The 16,545-nt window shown below is 38.0% G+C and overlaps 1 protein-coding gene across 1 annotated transcript in view; it reads left to right on the top strand.

Annotated features, from left to right (window-relative positions):
- Positions 1-12,792, top strand: part of bace2 (beta-secretase 2) — a 22,259-nt gene extending 9,467 nt beyond the window's left edge. Inside the window, exons 2-9 of the mRNA XM_024276578.2 lie at positions 1,777-1,865; positions 4,153-4,369; positions 6,498-6,629; positions 8,242-8,376; positions 8,630-8,731; positions 9,164-9,313; positions 9,383-9,551; positions 11,420-12,792. Of these exons, the coding sequence (XP_024132346.1) occupies positions 1,777-1,865; positions 4,153-4,369; positions 6,498-6,629; positions 8,242-8,376; positions 8,630-8,731; positions 9,164-9,313; positions 9,383-9,551; positions 11,420-11,661 (1,236 nt within the window). The 3' untranslated portion in view covers positions 11,662-12,792. The remainder of the gene's footprint in view (positions 1-1,776; positions 1,866-4,152; positions 4,370-6,497; positions 6,630-8,241; positions 8,377-8,629; positions 8,732-9,163; positions 9,314-9,382; positions 9,552-11,419) is intronic.
- The last annotated feature ends 3,753 nt before the right edge of the window (positions 12,793-16,545 follow it).

Below are 16,545 nucleotides of genomic sequence, written 5' to 3' on the forward strand. Positions count from 1 at the left end.
CAAAATTTGCCCCATAGGAAATGAATGAGAAAGTATTTAAATTTAGTATTTTTAATTAGATTACCAACAAGACTTTAATGATGTTCATAGGCTATGTTTTCATCTTTTATTGGAATTCTCAAAAAAAATTCCATTGAGCTGTTATATTAGCATTATGCTAACTCAGTGGGCTAATTTAGAGTTTAGCTTCTATTTTAGCAACATGCTAGCGTTTTTGGCTAATTTGTTATCTGTTGAGGTTTTTTAAGCTAATTAAGAGTTTAGCTTCTATTTTACCAGCAGGCTAACTTTTGTTTTGCGTAATTTGTCATCTACTGCTTTCTTTGTAGGCAAATTTAGAGTTTAGCTTTTTTTTTAGCAACAGACGTTTTTGACTGACTAAGTTTACTGAGGAATTTTAGGCTATTTAAGTAGTATTTAAGCAATGTTCTAGCTTTTTTGTCTAATTTGGCATCTACTGAGGTTTTTTAGGCTAATTTGTAGTTTAACTCATATTTAAGCCTCACGTTAAATATTTTTGCTAAATTGTCGGGTTTTAGGGATTTTTAAACAATTTTAGTACATTTTTTTTCTGAAATTTAGGTCAACTTAAGCACACTTTCATTGTTCTTTAATTAAATTTCCAGTCTTTTAGCAAATTTAACATTATACAAAGCTTTTGCGTTTTCAGCAAATCCCTTCAGCAGTTAAAGTAAATTGTCAGCATCTTCAGCGACTACTTTCAGCCAAAAGCATTCACAATAGCATTATCGCAGGTAATGCAGCTTTTCCACTTTAACTTATTTTCCTGTCTAATATTAACAGCCAACAACTGATTTCACTGATTCTTGCAGTTTTTTGTCATGTGACTCTGTTGAAGAACCTCTGCGTGAATGAATGTTCATGCAGAACAGCTATCATCTGTTAGATGCTTGACCCCTTTTTAACCCTTTAACACCGGAGCTCCAGTGGTATGTTCTTTGATTTACTGTAACTTTTCAACCGTTGACACCACTTTTCTCCTTCAAAATCTGCTGGAGTTGTGTTGATCATGCTAACTGTTGAAAAGTTACACTATATTAAAGATTTTGTTTTTAAGCGTTACAGGCGATGCCTCAGGTGTTAAAGGGTTAACAAGGCCTCCGCTCTCCTGTGAGAGTGATGGAGTTACCAGACTGGTTTTGATCTGACTTGATGGCTTGAAAAATCATCCAAAGTGTCGTCAGTGAGTCTTGGCTGTTCAGGATCTGACAGATGCCCAAATGACTGATGCCGTTGTTGTTGCTGGAGGCTAATTTTCTCACAAATCAAACGTTATAAGATCATTATGTCAGTCAGAGGGTTGTTCTTTTTTGCTTGACAGCAATGCTAATGCAGTAAAGTTAGATCAAGTTGATATAAATGTGTGTTATTGCTGCTGCTAAACACTAAGTTAAATGTTTCTAAATAGCATAATGATCTTTTTCAGAATGGTGTGAAGATCTGGCTGCAGTGTGTTCAAATACAATGATGACAACTAAAGAAAATACATAAATACATTTATCTCAATGATTTTTTTCTTATTTTGTTTTTTAATCGTACTGCTTTCCAATTCATTTTAGTTTTTCTGTTTTACTTTTATATCTTTTTTTGTAAAGGTATTATTACATTAATCTTTAAACAGTCAGATTTTTTGAGTTATAGTCTCAGCTTTCTTTTTTGTCTGGTTTGTGCGTCGTCTTTTGTGTGCTTTATTCAGTAGGTTGACTGGTAAGGGAGGTTCTTGTTTGTTTAAGCAAACTCTTCCTTGTGTTTCAGCTGAACATCCTACTGGATACCGGCAGCAGCAACTTTGCCATCGCTGCCGCTCCACACCCGTACATTACTCACTACTTCAACACTGACCTGTAAGTAACAAGCACCAAGAAGTTTTAGAATTGTCTCTTCCCTGTAATTTAAATCCGTTTTTTTTTTTTTTTTTGCTTGTCCTGTTCAACAGCTGAACAAACAGATAAGAGCTGAAAGTTTAGTGACTTTAGCTTTAAGATCTTTAGAAGTATTAAACTTTTTTAATTAAATGGGATTCATATCTTTATTGGAAATTCTTAAAAATTAATAATGATTTTGTTGTAGCATAAATATGATGATGAGTTTTCATGATTGGTATCATTAGAACAATTAAACTTTTCTTTTTTCTTTTAAGATTATTTATATATTTTTTGCTTCTCAAGACTTTTACTCCTCAAGTTGTCACTTTTATTTCTCTCAGAAAAACAAAGGCATATCAAAGAACACCTCGGGTCCTAAGTGATTAAATCATGGAGCTAGCACTTAGCAGTTAGCACCTGCTGTGTAGCTGTCTGTTGGAAGCAGGGGGAGAGATTAACGTTATTTAACAAAAGATAAATAAATAAATAAAACTTTTTACTGTTGAAATGCATTTTTAAGTTGGTTTTTTGCGTTAAGAGAAACTAATAGACACTTGCTGGCAGTTTAAGTCATTTTTAAAAAGGTTATTGAACATTTCACTGCTTGACTGCACTGCTTTTGTTAGCCTCTTGCTTGAGCTGCTGCCAGTGATCTGTTCATGACATATAGACTTCTAGTGGAGTATTTATAAGGAATAATAAGCTCAAAACATTAAGAGCGGATTATAATAAGAATAAACTAAATATCCAATACTGATCGGGAGACATCTTTCGATACAGATTAAGTCACCAACCACGTGATCGGGCACGATTTCTTGGTCATGTAATTGGATCAGGACTTCCCTATATTTGTTTTCTTTTTTTTTTTTGGACCGGACGTAAAAGAAGAAAAGTTGGTGGAGGTTCATCATCATTACTTTCAGGTGTGAATGTTAGTCTAAAGAGGCGGGGCCTGTCCACACACGCACTCAAATATAGCAAACATACCTGGTGTCTCCAAAAATCTCCAGATACAGACCTGTCATCATGTACACAATACAACTGCAGTTCACTCACACTCACTTAGATCAGTTTTGTATTTTGATAAACAAATCAATAATTACTTTATTTTTTCAGAAATTAGCCAAAAGGGAAACTATTTTTTAAAAGTAGTTGGTGGTTTTTCCCTTTTACTTGGCAACCATCGTGCTCCAATATGACTTCATTTTTAATATAATTGATACAATATTTATGTATGAAAATTGTATTTTTGAGGCTAAATAAACATAATAAATAAAGAAGAGTGAGGAATGACGCTCTTTTAAAGTTACAATAAACAAAGGAACCCTGCAGTTGACTTGTTATAGAAAGTGTTTATCAGAAATCATTTTGCATCATATTATCACATGTCTAATAGAGACAATAAAGGACAAAACATTTCAGATTATATTAATATTGCCAGTCAACATCCACGGTCCATGTCAGGTAAAACAAACCTTTAACAAAACATGGAAACAGAAGGTTAAAGATTAACCGTCAAAGTCTGCCCGACTGCTTAGCTTTGAGCCTCTGTTAGAGGTGCGTGTTAACGGTTTGTGCTGTGGGATACTTTTATTGACATTTGGGGGGATTTTTCAGATTTTGCTCATCTCAGTAACAAAAGTTCATCAACTTCTGTTTAGTTGGGAACATGAGGCAAAGAGAAAAATGTCAGAATTAATAAACTTTGCTAGAAGTCACTTGTTGTTTGTTTTTGTTGTGTAAATACTGGACAGATGATCTCTGACGTCTATCTCTGAAGTGGGACCCTGACCAGACTCCGTTCAGCTTAACAACCTGTTGAAAATGACTGCTGGAGGGGGACAAAGTAAAATGTGTTGCTATTTTTTGGTGTGGATGTAAAATTGGACCCTTTGAAATGGGGTGAATGGAGAACTCTGCAACTTCTACCCTAGTGGTCAATTAAGGAACTACATCATTGACAACTTTAGTGTTTCCATGTTTGGTGTTTGAGAAAAACTGCATGAAATGTCACATTCTAATTGTTTTATCAATCAATCAGTAACAACAACCAATGGCGTTGTTGCTGGTCATTTCTGACTCAAGAAAATTAAGGAAAGAACAATTCCAAACATACAGTTGCTGAAAAAAATGAATTAGGAAATTGTTTCTCAAAAGGACTATGGAGTTGTTACACTGAAATTGTCGCTAGTTTGGCATCAATTGTTCAGTTTTTCCAATTTAATTAGCATTTTTGAAAAGCTTTGCCTTCTCCTGGTACATTTAGGTCCAGCTCCTTCCAGGCCCTCGACCGTTCTGTGGCTGTCAGGTACACACAAGGCAACTGGGAAGGCGAACTAGGCATCGACAACGTCTCCATCCCCAAAGGCCCAAATGGAACCATCACTGTTAACATTGCTGCCATTCTGTCTTCTGATGGCTTCTTCCTGCTCGGAATCAACTGGCAGGGAATCCTGGGAATGGCCTATCCCGCCCTGGCACGGGTGAGACTCCTTCACACCTGTGTTTTTCAGAAACGACTGAATTGCTGGATTTGAAGTGATCATCCACTGTTTACTGAAAATGACAAAGCCAACTTAGAACACACACATCCAATGAAAAGTGTAAACAAACTGATGTCACACCAAATGTTAAACTGGCTCTTCATAGGTTAAGCATCGATCTGAATAACACCCCATGGTTTTACTCATCGACTGTATCAACTGTATATGACATCTGGGACCAAAATCCCTTAGATTTCTATTGAGAAATAAACAGCTATTTGTTAGTCATTATGTTTGTCGAAATACCATTCTTGCTGTACTACATTTTTAATTATTGGTGTTATAAATTTAAGTTTTAAGCTGGCCAATCAGGTGCCTGGATAAAAGTATGTGGTGTCTTATTGCGTTCACGTCAAGCGTTCAAAACGTTCAAAGATTTCAGATAGCACGCTTTCAAATGGAAGGGGTGTGGCCTTCCAACAAGCTCACTCCTGATTGGCAAAAGTAGTTTCCATCAAAACAATGGCTCATATAATCTTGGCTCAATCACTGAGGATGTCTGGCTCCAACATGGCGGCATCCTTATTGTGAAAAAATGGCAACTGAATTGACTGAATTTCATAGGAGCCAGAAGTAAACTCTTTTCTATGGGTGATGTCACATTCACTTGGTGCAGTCCTCGTATACAGTCAATGGTTTTAAATTACATTTTCTTAAATCTATATGAAGAGATGTATGTATTAAACTAGGGATGAGAGATGTATCTGTGCCAGCATCAGTATCAGTATTGGACGATATTTGCATAACTTGAGTTTATCGGTTTCTGACCAATACTAAAAAAATCAACCAATAATATTTGGACTGTTTCAGTTACACTTGAGTTTTGACATGGATACTTGTTCCTAATAGATCCTTGGGCACTGAGAAGCTTCTGTTTATAGTCATAGTCAGTAATTGTTCTGTTTTCATGTTCTTCCTAATAGATCCGCAGCAATGGAAAGCTTATGATTTACAGTTACATCTAACAGTCAGTAAATGGTCTGAATTAAAAAGGTCAAGTATAATGTGATTGTATAGTAAAAGAAAAGTTGTGCATTTCTTATGAAGAAACAAAAAGCAAAAGTAAACTTGATGTTATTGTAGACACCTAAATTTCGATATCGGCAAATATCGGCTATCGGCCACAGTTTCATTGAAAATATCGGTTGGCAGTATCTGCTGGAAAAAATGACATCAACCCATCCCTGTATAAAACAGTAATAGGAGGATTCAGACCAGTGCATGTCAGGTTGGAATCATCGTTTCCTATAAAACCTCTGCTACTGGTTTGTATTTAGGTCCCTCCAAGATTCACCAAAGGGGATGGAATCAGTTTCATCTCATTTGCACAAAATGAGTCTCACCAAAAGTGAAGAGTTCTCCTGATCAATTCCGCTTTCATCCAGTAAATCTGACTACGTTGCATAATTTCCTGGGTCTGCAACACATGCTTTTTTGTTCCGGATAAGTCTTTATCTGCGTTCCGATCTGGACACTCTTATCTCTGCATTCCACGTGACAACAGCACAGATTTATCTTTGAGCAGTCCGCATGTGTACTTCCTTTGTGTTTTACTTAAACGCTCAGCATAATTTATTCCCCACCAATATATATACAATCTAGACTTGTTCATTTTAAATGGAAAGATGGAAACATAAAACTCTTAATGTCCTTCAGCATGAGCGCCACTGCAACAGTCCCTCATTTCAGTCACCTTTGGTCAGGCTCGGGTGCTGCATGTGGAAGAGCTGGTATTTCCACATTGATATCTCCTGAGAGATCAGCTTTAATATTCAATAGAAATGCTCTAAAGTACCAATGGTTGCCTCACCCAAGTGTAAAATTATGGTCTCCACATTTGACCCCATACCCCAGGGGAGCAGGGATCTGTAGTCATGGCTGCAATCGGGAATCATGTCATCTTTTCAACTCCTCACATACACACATAAACCTTGGTGCTGATTGACAAGCTCCAGGTCTCAGTCTCTGGTGTGGCCCCACAGAACCCAAAGTCTCCCTGTGATTCTCGGCAACCTGCCTCTAAAGCCAAGTTTAAATCAATGCTTTGCGTTTTCTGACCCTCATTCAGCCGGATTCATCTGTGGAGCCTTTCTTCAACTCTGTGGTAAAACAGCTGGGAATTCCAGATGTCTTTTCCCTCCAGATGTGTGGAGCAGGACTGTCAGGAAGCAGCACAGCAGACCTTCCAGGCGGCAGTCTTGTGAGTAGCATGACTCTTTAGTTTTATTCATTTATCACATTTGGTATTGTTTATTATTAATATTTTTTTACATTTCTTAGCAGTTTGTGGATCTAATAATAACGCACTGATCTGTGATTGCACGTCTCTTATTTGTAGTTTTTGGGCAAAATCAATCTTTTATTTTAATAAATAAGGCGGAAGACAAACTTTGATCTGACGGCTTCAATTCAGGGGAGCACGCCCGTGGTGGGGGCGGAGCGAAACAGAGCTGTCCGCTATAAGAAAGCGGACACCAACAAGGAGGAAACTAATCATAATTTTATTTTGGGATGGTATCCAGCATGAGTTTACAACAACAACCACCACTGACATTGTCAAAAAATCATGGAAATTCTGTTTCTCAATGAAAGTCCTACTCACCACTGTTACGAGAGTCAAGCAACAGAGCAGACAGACACCTCCCCACCTGAGTGCAGAATCCAGCTGAGTCTGTCTGAAATCCAGCTGGATCAAACTTCTCTCTATAACCTTTTTATTATTCCTTCCAAACACAACAAGGAGAATTTATGATGAAAAAGAAAAAGCTGGAAAAGATAGAATAAAAAAGAAAAAAATAGAATCCCAGAAAAAATGTCAAATGGACAGTAGTGCTCTTAGGAGAGAAATTCTTATTTTTTGAGCTGCCATGAAGCTGAAGCCACCCAGACAGACTGAAGTACTATTACTGTCTGTATGACAACATATTAAAGGTCACATAATTTGTTCTTCTATCAACAGAAACTGTTCATATGTGGCCCAATAAGGAATCTGTGAATTTCATCTGAATTTTTTTAATTTAATTTTAAAATAAAATTAAATGTGTTGATTAGTCTGTTGACTAAATTTATTCTACTTTTTTTTTAATGAGAATACACCTAAAACCTTCATTCTGTGTTGTAAAAACAGTTCATTAAACATTTTTTGGGTTTCCACAGCAAAATTAGTCCCATTTTTCCAGACAGAATTTTCTGTTTTTGTATGACTTTATGTCTAGTGTGTGAATACAACATGGAAAAAAGACAAAATAAAGGTAGTGTCACATAGGAGAGGTTGTACTGATTAAAATTATACCAAATAAACATGCATGTAGTCTTTCAAATTGAAAATACAGAGGTGAATTCAAAAATAGACAAAAACTGAGTTTTAGACTCCAGGTTCCAGAGGGTTAAAAATCTGTCATTTACCAGATCAAAAATCCACATCTGATTAAGTTATACCTATTAAATAAATAAAAAATAATAAGCTCCAGAGACCAGAATATTCCAAAGAGTTTTTAGTGTAAAGCTCAGTTAAAACCAACATGGTTGTGAAGTGTAAGAGCCTAACAGCCGGTGTTCTCTTTGTAAGTGTATTTCCTCCTTGGATGCTCAAACCCATTACAGAGCAGCTAATTAAGCTAAGCTAGCATCCTGCTGGGAGCAGGTCTGTCTCTGTTTATGAGTTTGACCTTGGCGTGTCTCAGTTTGCATCCCCCTCTGACGAGTCACATGAAAGATGTAGACACTTGTCAGCTTGATCCTATAGGTTTAGGGCCTGTCTGAATCTGAGCTGAGATCCAAGCAAGATAAACTTTTTCTTTTTCCTTTTGCAGATAATGGGTGGGGCTGAACCGACGCTGTATCGAGGGTCGGTGTGGTACACCCCCATTGTAGAGGAGTGGTACTACCAGGTGGAGGTTCTGAAGCTGGAGGTCGGTGACCAAAATCTCAATCTGGACTGCAAAGAGGTAAATTGGTTTGTCAGAGTCGCTGATAAAATGATGAAAGTTCTGACTCGGGAAGTACCGCTCGTACATTAGAAACTATTGTGTTTTGATGGGACGAGTGTGTCAAGGTTAAACCCATGACTGGAACGAGATTTGAGGAATCTGGTTTGTCTACAGATAGAACTTCCTCATTTTTTATTCTGTTTGCTGAAGGTCTTCTATAGGAGCCTGTTGAAGTGAGACTCACTGCTCTTTTCTTTGACTCCTTCTTCAGTATAACATGGATAAAGCTATAGTTGACAGCGGGACCACGATGCTGCGACTTCCTGTCAAGGTCTTCAATGCGGTGGTGGAAGCCATCACGCGCAGCTCTCTGGTACGTTCCTCCCAGACGGCGAACCAAGCGTGCAGTTGGAGCGAGAGCGGCGCTCGCTCTTCAAGGACGCGGCTTTCAAGTATCTAAAGTCTATTCATGAGAGTACATGAATGTGCGCCATGCACAAACGCCGCCTTTCTATCAGTAACATTAAATAAATGCATTTGGTTTGTCATTTTAGGGCCACTTTTGTGCACTTTCACCCTCTCTTAGAGCTGCACACAAACACTTCTCAAGGTTTATTTTGATCCTTTGTTCTTAATGTACCCAGATCCTTGCAGAGAAATCCCATGTGGGTGAAGAAAAAACATCAAACCGCGTTTCAGTGCTGTACTGACCTTCTGCTTCTCTCTTTTTATCTTCCTCCCTGCCTGTCCTCCTTCATCTCTTTGTCTCTCTCTCTCCCTCCCTCTCTTTTCTCTTTGATTTCAGATCCAAGAGTTTTCTTCGGGCTTCTGGGAAGGCACCAAGCTCGCGTGCTGGATGAAGGGGGAGACCCCCTGGAGGTTTTTCCCCAAGCTGTCCATATACCTTAGAGCCACCAACACCAGCCAGTCCTTCCGCATTACCATCCTGCCTCAGGTAGAACCACACAAAACCGTCGGCCTCGCCGTCAGCGCCGCACATCCTAAATGTCTGTCCCATTTACAGCTGTACATCCAGCCAATCACAGACGAGGAAAGTATGCTCGATTGCTTCCGCTTTGGAGTGTCTTCTTCTGCTAACGGGCTGGTGATTGGTGCCACGGTCATGGAGGGCTTCTATGTGGTTTTTGATCGCGCTCACAAGAGGCTGGGTTTCGCTCTAAGCAGCTGTGCAGGTGAGGAACCAGATCCTTCCTGATTCTGTCTATGGAAGTGATCCCAACATTTAGATCATTTTAATAGATATCTAATTTGACCTTAAGTTTTTGTTTATTATTTGTTTTTTTCCGCTTTTGTAACATAGATTATCATAACAAGATTAAAGTCATGGTGCCTGGAAAAAAAAGAAGCATATTCAAGACATTATTATTTTGATTCCCTTCATTTTTTCATTAGAGTTCAATGTAACATTTTCTAATGTCAATGTTTTTGTTGTTTTTAGTGATGGGGGGAAATGTTTATTAGATGCATCAATTATGATCCATAAACGATTTTAAATTGTTTTATGAATTTTGAATAATCTATGATAAAAAAATGTATATGACTTAAAGTAAAAGGAACAAGCAGAACTAAACAAAACATTTTTCACTCTGATATTTTTGAAGAGCACACAAACATGGCTGACATTCCAGATCTCATCATCTGACGGCCCGCGACTTTGTTTAAAGCGACCCTTTGGAAGCATTTTGGCTTTCACAGTGTCGAGGGTCAATTGGATAAAAGTCATTCCACACCAAGTTATTCCACACCAAAATTGAATATGTAGGGAACACAACAAATTTACCAAATCACAACCTGCAGCTAACTCATTTAGTTTGACTTGAGTTAAAGAGGGTTTCATTAAAGCTGAACGATAAAACTTAACACTAACTTATCTAAGGTTGTTGAGTTCAGGGAACATTTTTCCTTTTTGATGCTGTGAAAGATACAATGGAGTATCGGGGCCACCAAACAAACAAAAAGTAATATTACAAATTTTTTTCTTGTAAATTAATTAGAAAAAACTTTTGAATTTACGAAAATAAAAAGTCTTCAATTTAGCCCTAAACTTGTAAAGTCATAAATACACGATTTTATTCTTGTAAATTCATGAGGTTTAAAGTCGTAAAATAAATAAATAGTTTATAAACTGGCCCTAATACTCTGTTATAGAAAGATTTTTGATTATCAAATGAAAAATGTTACATTTCAGAATTTTAATGTTCTCAGTGAAAGTTAAACTAGCATGCTTATTTTGTATTACTTAAAAATGCACTTTGGTGGAGAAAAGTAAGTAATAATAGTTTAATGTCTTGTATTAAAGAGAAACGTTAAAAAAGCAGATCTGGGATGCATTGAAAGTTGTTTCATAATTAAATCTTTTCATAACTGAATCATTATCTCCTGAATTGTAATTGAATTCAGTCTTGAGGAGCCGTAAGCTTCCCCTTTTTGTATCCATCAGTGATGGTCGAATATTTCATTAAAATTAAAGAGAATCTAATTTTCAAGTCATTTTTGTTCTAAATTTCCATTCTTCAGTTGTAAATATTGAACAATATCGATCAAGGAGACACACAAAGTTAACATTTCCTCCAGGTAGTTACCATACTATGTTCAGTTTTGTCGTAGAAAATGTCCAAACGACTCATGTGTAAATACAAACCAGTCTGAACCCAGTTCATTAACTTTATTATGTGTTAAAATCCTTGTTTTATTTAAAAACGTGTCTCTGGCATGCACATCACAATGGAAAGTATGCCAGACGCCTCCAGACAAAGCAGAAAGGACGGTCATATGCTGCATTAGGTCATGGCGGGGGAAACTGTGCAGTCTTTGGGACGGGCTTCCTGATGGTACCAAAATTCTGTTGTCGATCATTAAAGAAACTTTCTTGAAGCAGATGGACCCAAGATGAAGGCTTGAGATTGGAAGGCTACTAACTAATCCCTAAGCATGCTGGGAAAATCAATCCCAACAGCTGTGGATGATCTTAAATGAACAGAAGAGGATACATATAGATGTAGCAGTAAATAAACAATCTGGGCTTTTTTTTTTCTTTCAGTGAACGGTGACGTGGCTCTGTCAGAGATCGCAGGACCGTTCTCGGCGGCAGATGTGGCAGCAGACTGCTCCAGCGGGGTGCCGAAGGAGCCTCTCCTGTGGGTGATCTCCTACGCCCTAATGGCGGTCTGCGCCGTGATCCTCGTCATCCTGCTGCTCCTGCTGCTGCTGCCCTGCCGGCGCCGGGGCCGCTTCGGGGAGATCACAGACGAGTCCTCGCTGGTCCGACACCGGATCAAATGACTGAGAGGAGCCAGACGAGTGAGCGCGGCGCACAGGGAGGGGGGACAGCAGGGGGGACGCGGTGAAGGGGACGGCACTCGCCCACCGTGACCTCCACTGACCTCACTCTGCCCTCATCGCTTTGGCCTTTGGGACTCCTCCGCCCTCTAAAGGGAATATTCTCCCTGAAACCTCTGCCTGAACTCGTTCCAGCTTCTGTCTCATCTGGAGTTGGGATCAAAGAATAGAGGAACACTGAACGCTGAGAAGAAGCTGCAACGTGACCATAACGTTCAGACTATGACAACTTTTTTTAAGTGTTTTTTTTTTTTTAAAACACTAAAAGGAGGAACAGCTTTGCTCTCCTTTTGAGTCTACTGTGGGTTTGTAAGAGCGTTGTGAATTTCCAGGACTTTTCTGTCCTTTAAAAAAAAAAAAAGTTCAACCAAACCAGGAAATCAAAGAAAAGAATATGAAGACTACAGTCCAACAAAATGGACCAAAGTACAGAGGACCATCGTAAGTGTAAGTGAACAAAACATTGCAAAGCTTTTATTGTTAGTCTTATTTGTGATGTAATTGTTGAATTATTTGGCCTGTTGAGACTCTGAGAAGGAAAAGCTACTTATTTAACCAGCCTTTTGGGAAAAGTTGCACAGGATTACGACACCTTAAAGGCCTTTTTCTCTCAAAACAGATCAACAGTTTCTGCAGGTCGAGCTTCTCTTTGCAGAATTGCACTTTTTTGTTGTTTTTTGAAGTCGACGGATCAATATTTCTGTTTTCTAAGTTTTCTGAACCTGTACACTTTCAGCTTTATATTTAAATTTGTTTAGCTGTTCTTGTGGTATTTATGCACTGCACAGTTTATGCAACGCAGACACTTCCTCTGTGAATCTGAAGTCTAGACGAGAGTTTGAGTTACTGTAAACGCTGCACTGTCTTCGGCACGGAGACGGTCCGGCTCTGGAGAGGAAAGCATGAATCCCGCCGCACACTAATACTGTTGTACAAACTAGTTTATATGAAGGTACGCTTGACTGTATGAATGTATGTTTCTTTTGTTTTTGTGCCAAAATTGAAGTAGTCCTGTAAATAAATGAACTTAAATGGATGAAATCAATCAATAAATCTTTTTTGGAATCAGCAGGATTTTCTGAAAGTGGTCTAAGATTTTTTTAGCATATTTAACTAATTTGTTTGGCTGTTTTTAATGAAAAATTTCTAGACTGAAAATCCATCCATCCATCCAATATAATAAAAAAGATCAAGTACAATAAATGCAAAAATCAGCCAAAAAAGTTTTTTCTTTTATTTTTGATTTATTTTTAATGTTCTCATTCTTCTACAAACAAAAACTGAAACATGAACCTAAAGAAAATATATTTAAGATGTTTACAAACAAAAGAAGCAAGAAAAAAAATTGTATTTCCTTCAAACTACTTTGAAAAAAACAGAAGTTTATCAAAAAGTTGTTCAAACTAACCTGATTTTTTAAATAAAAAATTCCAAGTCCATGAACAAGTTTAACTATTGTCTGATAAACCGAAAGATAACTTGTAGCTGAGCGTTTTTTACTTTGTTCTGTAGTGTTTCAGTACAGCAGCTAAAGCTAAAACAAGAACAGATCCCACTTCAACAGACAGGAGGAATCTTTCACAGCAATGACTCATCAGGTCCTGTGTGTTATGGAATCTGGTGTCAGATAATCTTTTTTAAGATGCCCACGAATCAATAACATTTAATAAAGCAGCGTGGGTCTTTAATAAGAATCCAAATTCTGATTCAAAAGAATTAAGTACTACATTTAACGATTTTCAGTTATTTTCATCCACCTTCATCTGATGGTAGGTTCAGCTCAGGCAGTGAGTGAAGAAAGGATGATCAGAAAATAACCAAAGAATTGCCAGATGATCGCTGAAAGATCACCAAAGGATCACCAAAGGATTGTCAAGGAATCACCAAAGGATCAAGAGGATTACCAATGAATCACCTGAAGATCATCAAAGGATCACCAGAGGAACACCAAAAGATTGCCAGAAGATCAACAAAAGATAACTTGAGGATCACCTGAAGATCATCATATGATCATCAGATAATCACCACAACATTGCTAGAAGATCAACAAAAGACCACCTAAGGATCACCAAAAGATTGCCAGATGATCACCAGATGATCACCAGAGGATGACCTGATGACCACCAAAGAATTGTCAGGGGATCACCAAAGGATTGCCAGAGGATCACCACAGAAATTGTCAGAGGATCACCAAGGAATCACCCAAACATTGCCAGATGATCACTGAAAGATTGCCAGAAGAACAACTAAAGATTACCTGAGGATCACCAAAAGTATTGTCAGAGGATCACAAGAGAAATTGCCGCAGGACCACCAAAGAATCACCAAAACATTGCTTGAAGACCACCGAAAGATTGACAAATGATCAACAAAAGACCACCTGAGGATCTCCAAATGATTGTCAGAGGATCATCAAAAAGATAACCAAAGGATCACAAGGGGACCACCAGAAGATTGCCAGAGGATCACCAGAAGATCACTAAAGGATCGACACCAGAGGATTAAGAAAAATAAATAAATATATCACCACAAAAGGATCACCTTAGAATCCCTAAAATATCACCAGTGGATCCCCAGAGGATCACTAAAAGAGTTCTGGACTATAACCAGGACATAAACGAAGGATCCCCAGAGCGCTGCCTGCCATCGTCGGACACGAGGAGCAGCAGATGTTGGTTTGCTGCAGACTGTGGCTCATGATCGAAGGCCGTTCACTGATCCTCTGATAAAGCAGGAAGACTCTTCAGCCTTCTGGGGATTTCTCAGCTCCTTGGAAAATAATGAATGATATGGAAAGTGTGACCTCATAGTCAGCTGCCTCTTGCGGGTTTTGAACATAACATTCATTGTTGACTGTGTAAGTGGTTTGTTATAAGTCACAAACGTTTATCTTTTTAAAGCCATACACAACAAAGCGTTGGTCTTGTCTGGATGTGCCTTAAAGCAGAAACCCATGAGCAAGGCAATGCTTTGAATTCTTTCATGAACAGAGACAGGTCTGTCTGGGTAGAGGAAAAAAGAATCATCATTTACTTTATAGTTTGCACTGGATCCGTACTGGTGAGGTGAGACTTTATAAACTATCTCTTCTAGAATCCCACTGTGGCGTGTGTGGTTCCAGTGCCGATGATGAGCTCTGACGTCCTGCCTGATCTCTGCAGGTGGAACACCTGAGTCTCCATCAGGTGCACAGGACACGAGTGTCAACCAGATCATTAATGCTCACTTTCTCCACTATGACAGACTGAAGTTTCCTTTAGGAGAGACAAGTCAAAGTAAGATTATCAGGCATTTGATGCCACCTAGTGGTTCGATCGAGGCAAACACTGTGTTTGCTAATCTTCATCAGTGAGTAAGCATCATTTTGTTCATCATCAGAAACAGATTACCTCCATTTTTCACGAGACTGAATTGTGTTACTTAGTGTTTTTCAGGATCAATGATGTCCAGAACAACATTTCGGAGGCCCCAATTTACTATAGGGTACAAAATCCAAACAAAGTCCAAGATAATAACTAAAAAAAAAAGAAGGGTGTGCTTCATTCTGAAGTGAGGAGATAATACAAATCTGTCGTATGTTTTTAAAATTAGGAGATTAATTTAGATTTCAACTGTGAAAACCTTTAAAAAATGTATACAAAAAATAAAAAATCAAAAGATTTTCAATCAAAAAAAGACATTTATGTATATTTTAAGTACCTCTTTAAAGTTTGTTTGATGCAGTGTTCAAAAGACCACAACTGTAGCAAATGAAACTTATAGTTGTAGTTTTTCTGCTGCCATTTGTGACTGACTGGTGAATTCAAAGTGTTTTCTCACATTGGACTGTAATGATGGTTGATCATTTTTTACTGCCATCACATGTGGTGTGCTGTGATGTCACTTTGTTAATTTAACGTTATAGTAAATTAAACTCATTTGAAATGATTTTATAATGATATAAAATGTCGATTTGATTAACAACTTGCCTCAGACAGATCAATCTGGTTGGATTGTAGGAACATAAATCAATTTGATTTAGTCAGTTAATTGTTATACAACTTATAGTGACAGAAAAGAAGCTTTACTAACACCAGGATGTTTACTCAACTCGGCTTTACGCTGCTATAGTCTGAAAGTGTCCATTTTAAAACTCTGTGAGGGTGAAACAGGAGTTAGTAATGTTTTAAGGCACAATGATTTAATAGAAGTTCACACTAGTGACAATGGTGATGCATGTATCAGGCTCATAGAGTAAAATCCAGTGTAAAGTCACTTGATCAATACAGAACTCAAACTACCATTTGACTGTAAAACTCTGTTCTCCTCAGGGTTAGACTTGATCTATCTAAATTCAAATTCATGTTAAAGTGATTTCTTTTCTCCCACCATCCAAAAACATGCTTCACAGGTTAATCGAAGACTTTAAATTGTCACTCAGGTGTGGTTATATTGTCCTTCAGAGGACTGGCAACCTGCTCAGGGTGTATCCCACCTTTGCTATCCTACAGTAACCTCAAAAGGGTTACTGCGAGTTCAGAAAATGAATGGATGGATGGAACTTTTGAGTATTTTAGTGGCAAACATCTTCAAAAATGGATTGTATTAGTTATTTTTAAATCGTAGAGTAATAGAAATTAAAAAAAATCCCAATCCCCAAAAACACAGCGACTGTCCATTAAATTCCAAACCCATGGAATTCAAAATATGAAAATCAGACCAAACACAGAACAGCTGCGCCTCCCAGTGGCCAAGTGAAGTAACTACATGCATACATGTACAGTAACTGGAGGCAATATTTGTATATTGCAGAAGAAAATCAAACCTGGCAACAATCATGCCAGAAAG

Source organism: Oryzias melastigma, linkage group LG13, assembly GCF_002922805.2.
Source record: "Oryzias melastigma strain HK-1 linkage group LG13, ASM292280v2, whole genome shotgun sequence".
NCBI classification, from domain to species: domain Eukaryota; kingdom Metazoa; phylum Chordata; class Actinopteri; order Beloniformes; family Adrianichthyidae; genus Oryzias; species Oryzias melastigma.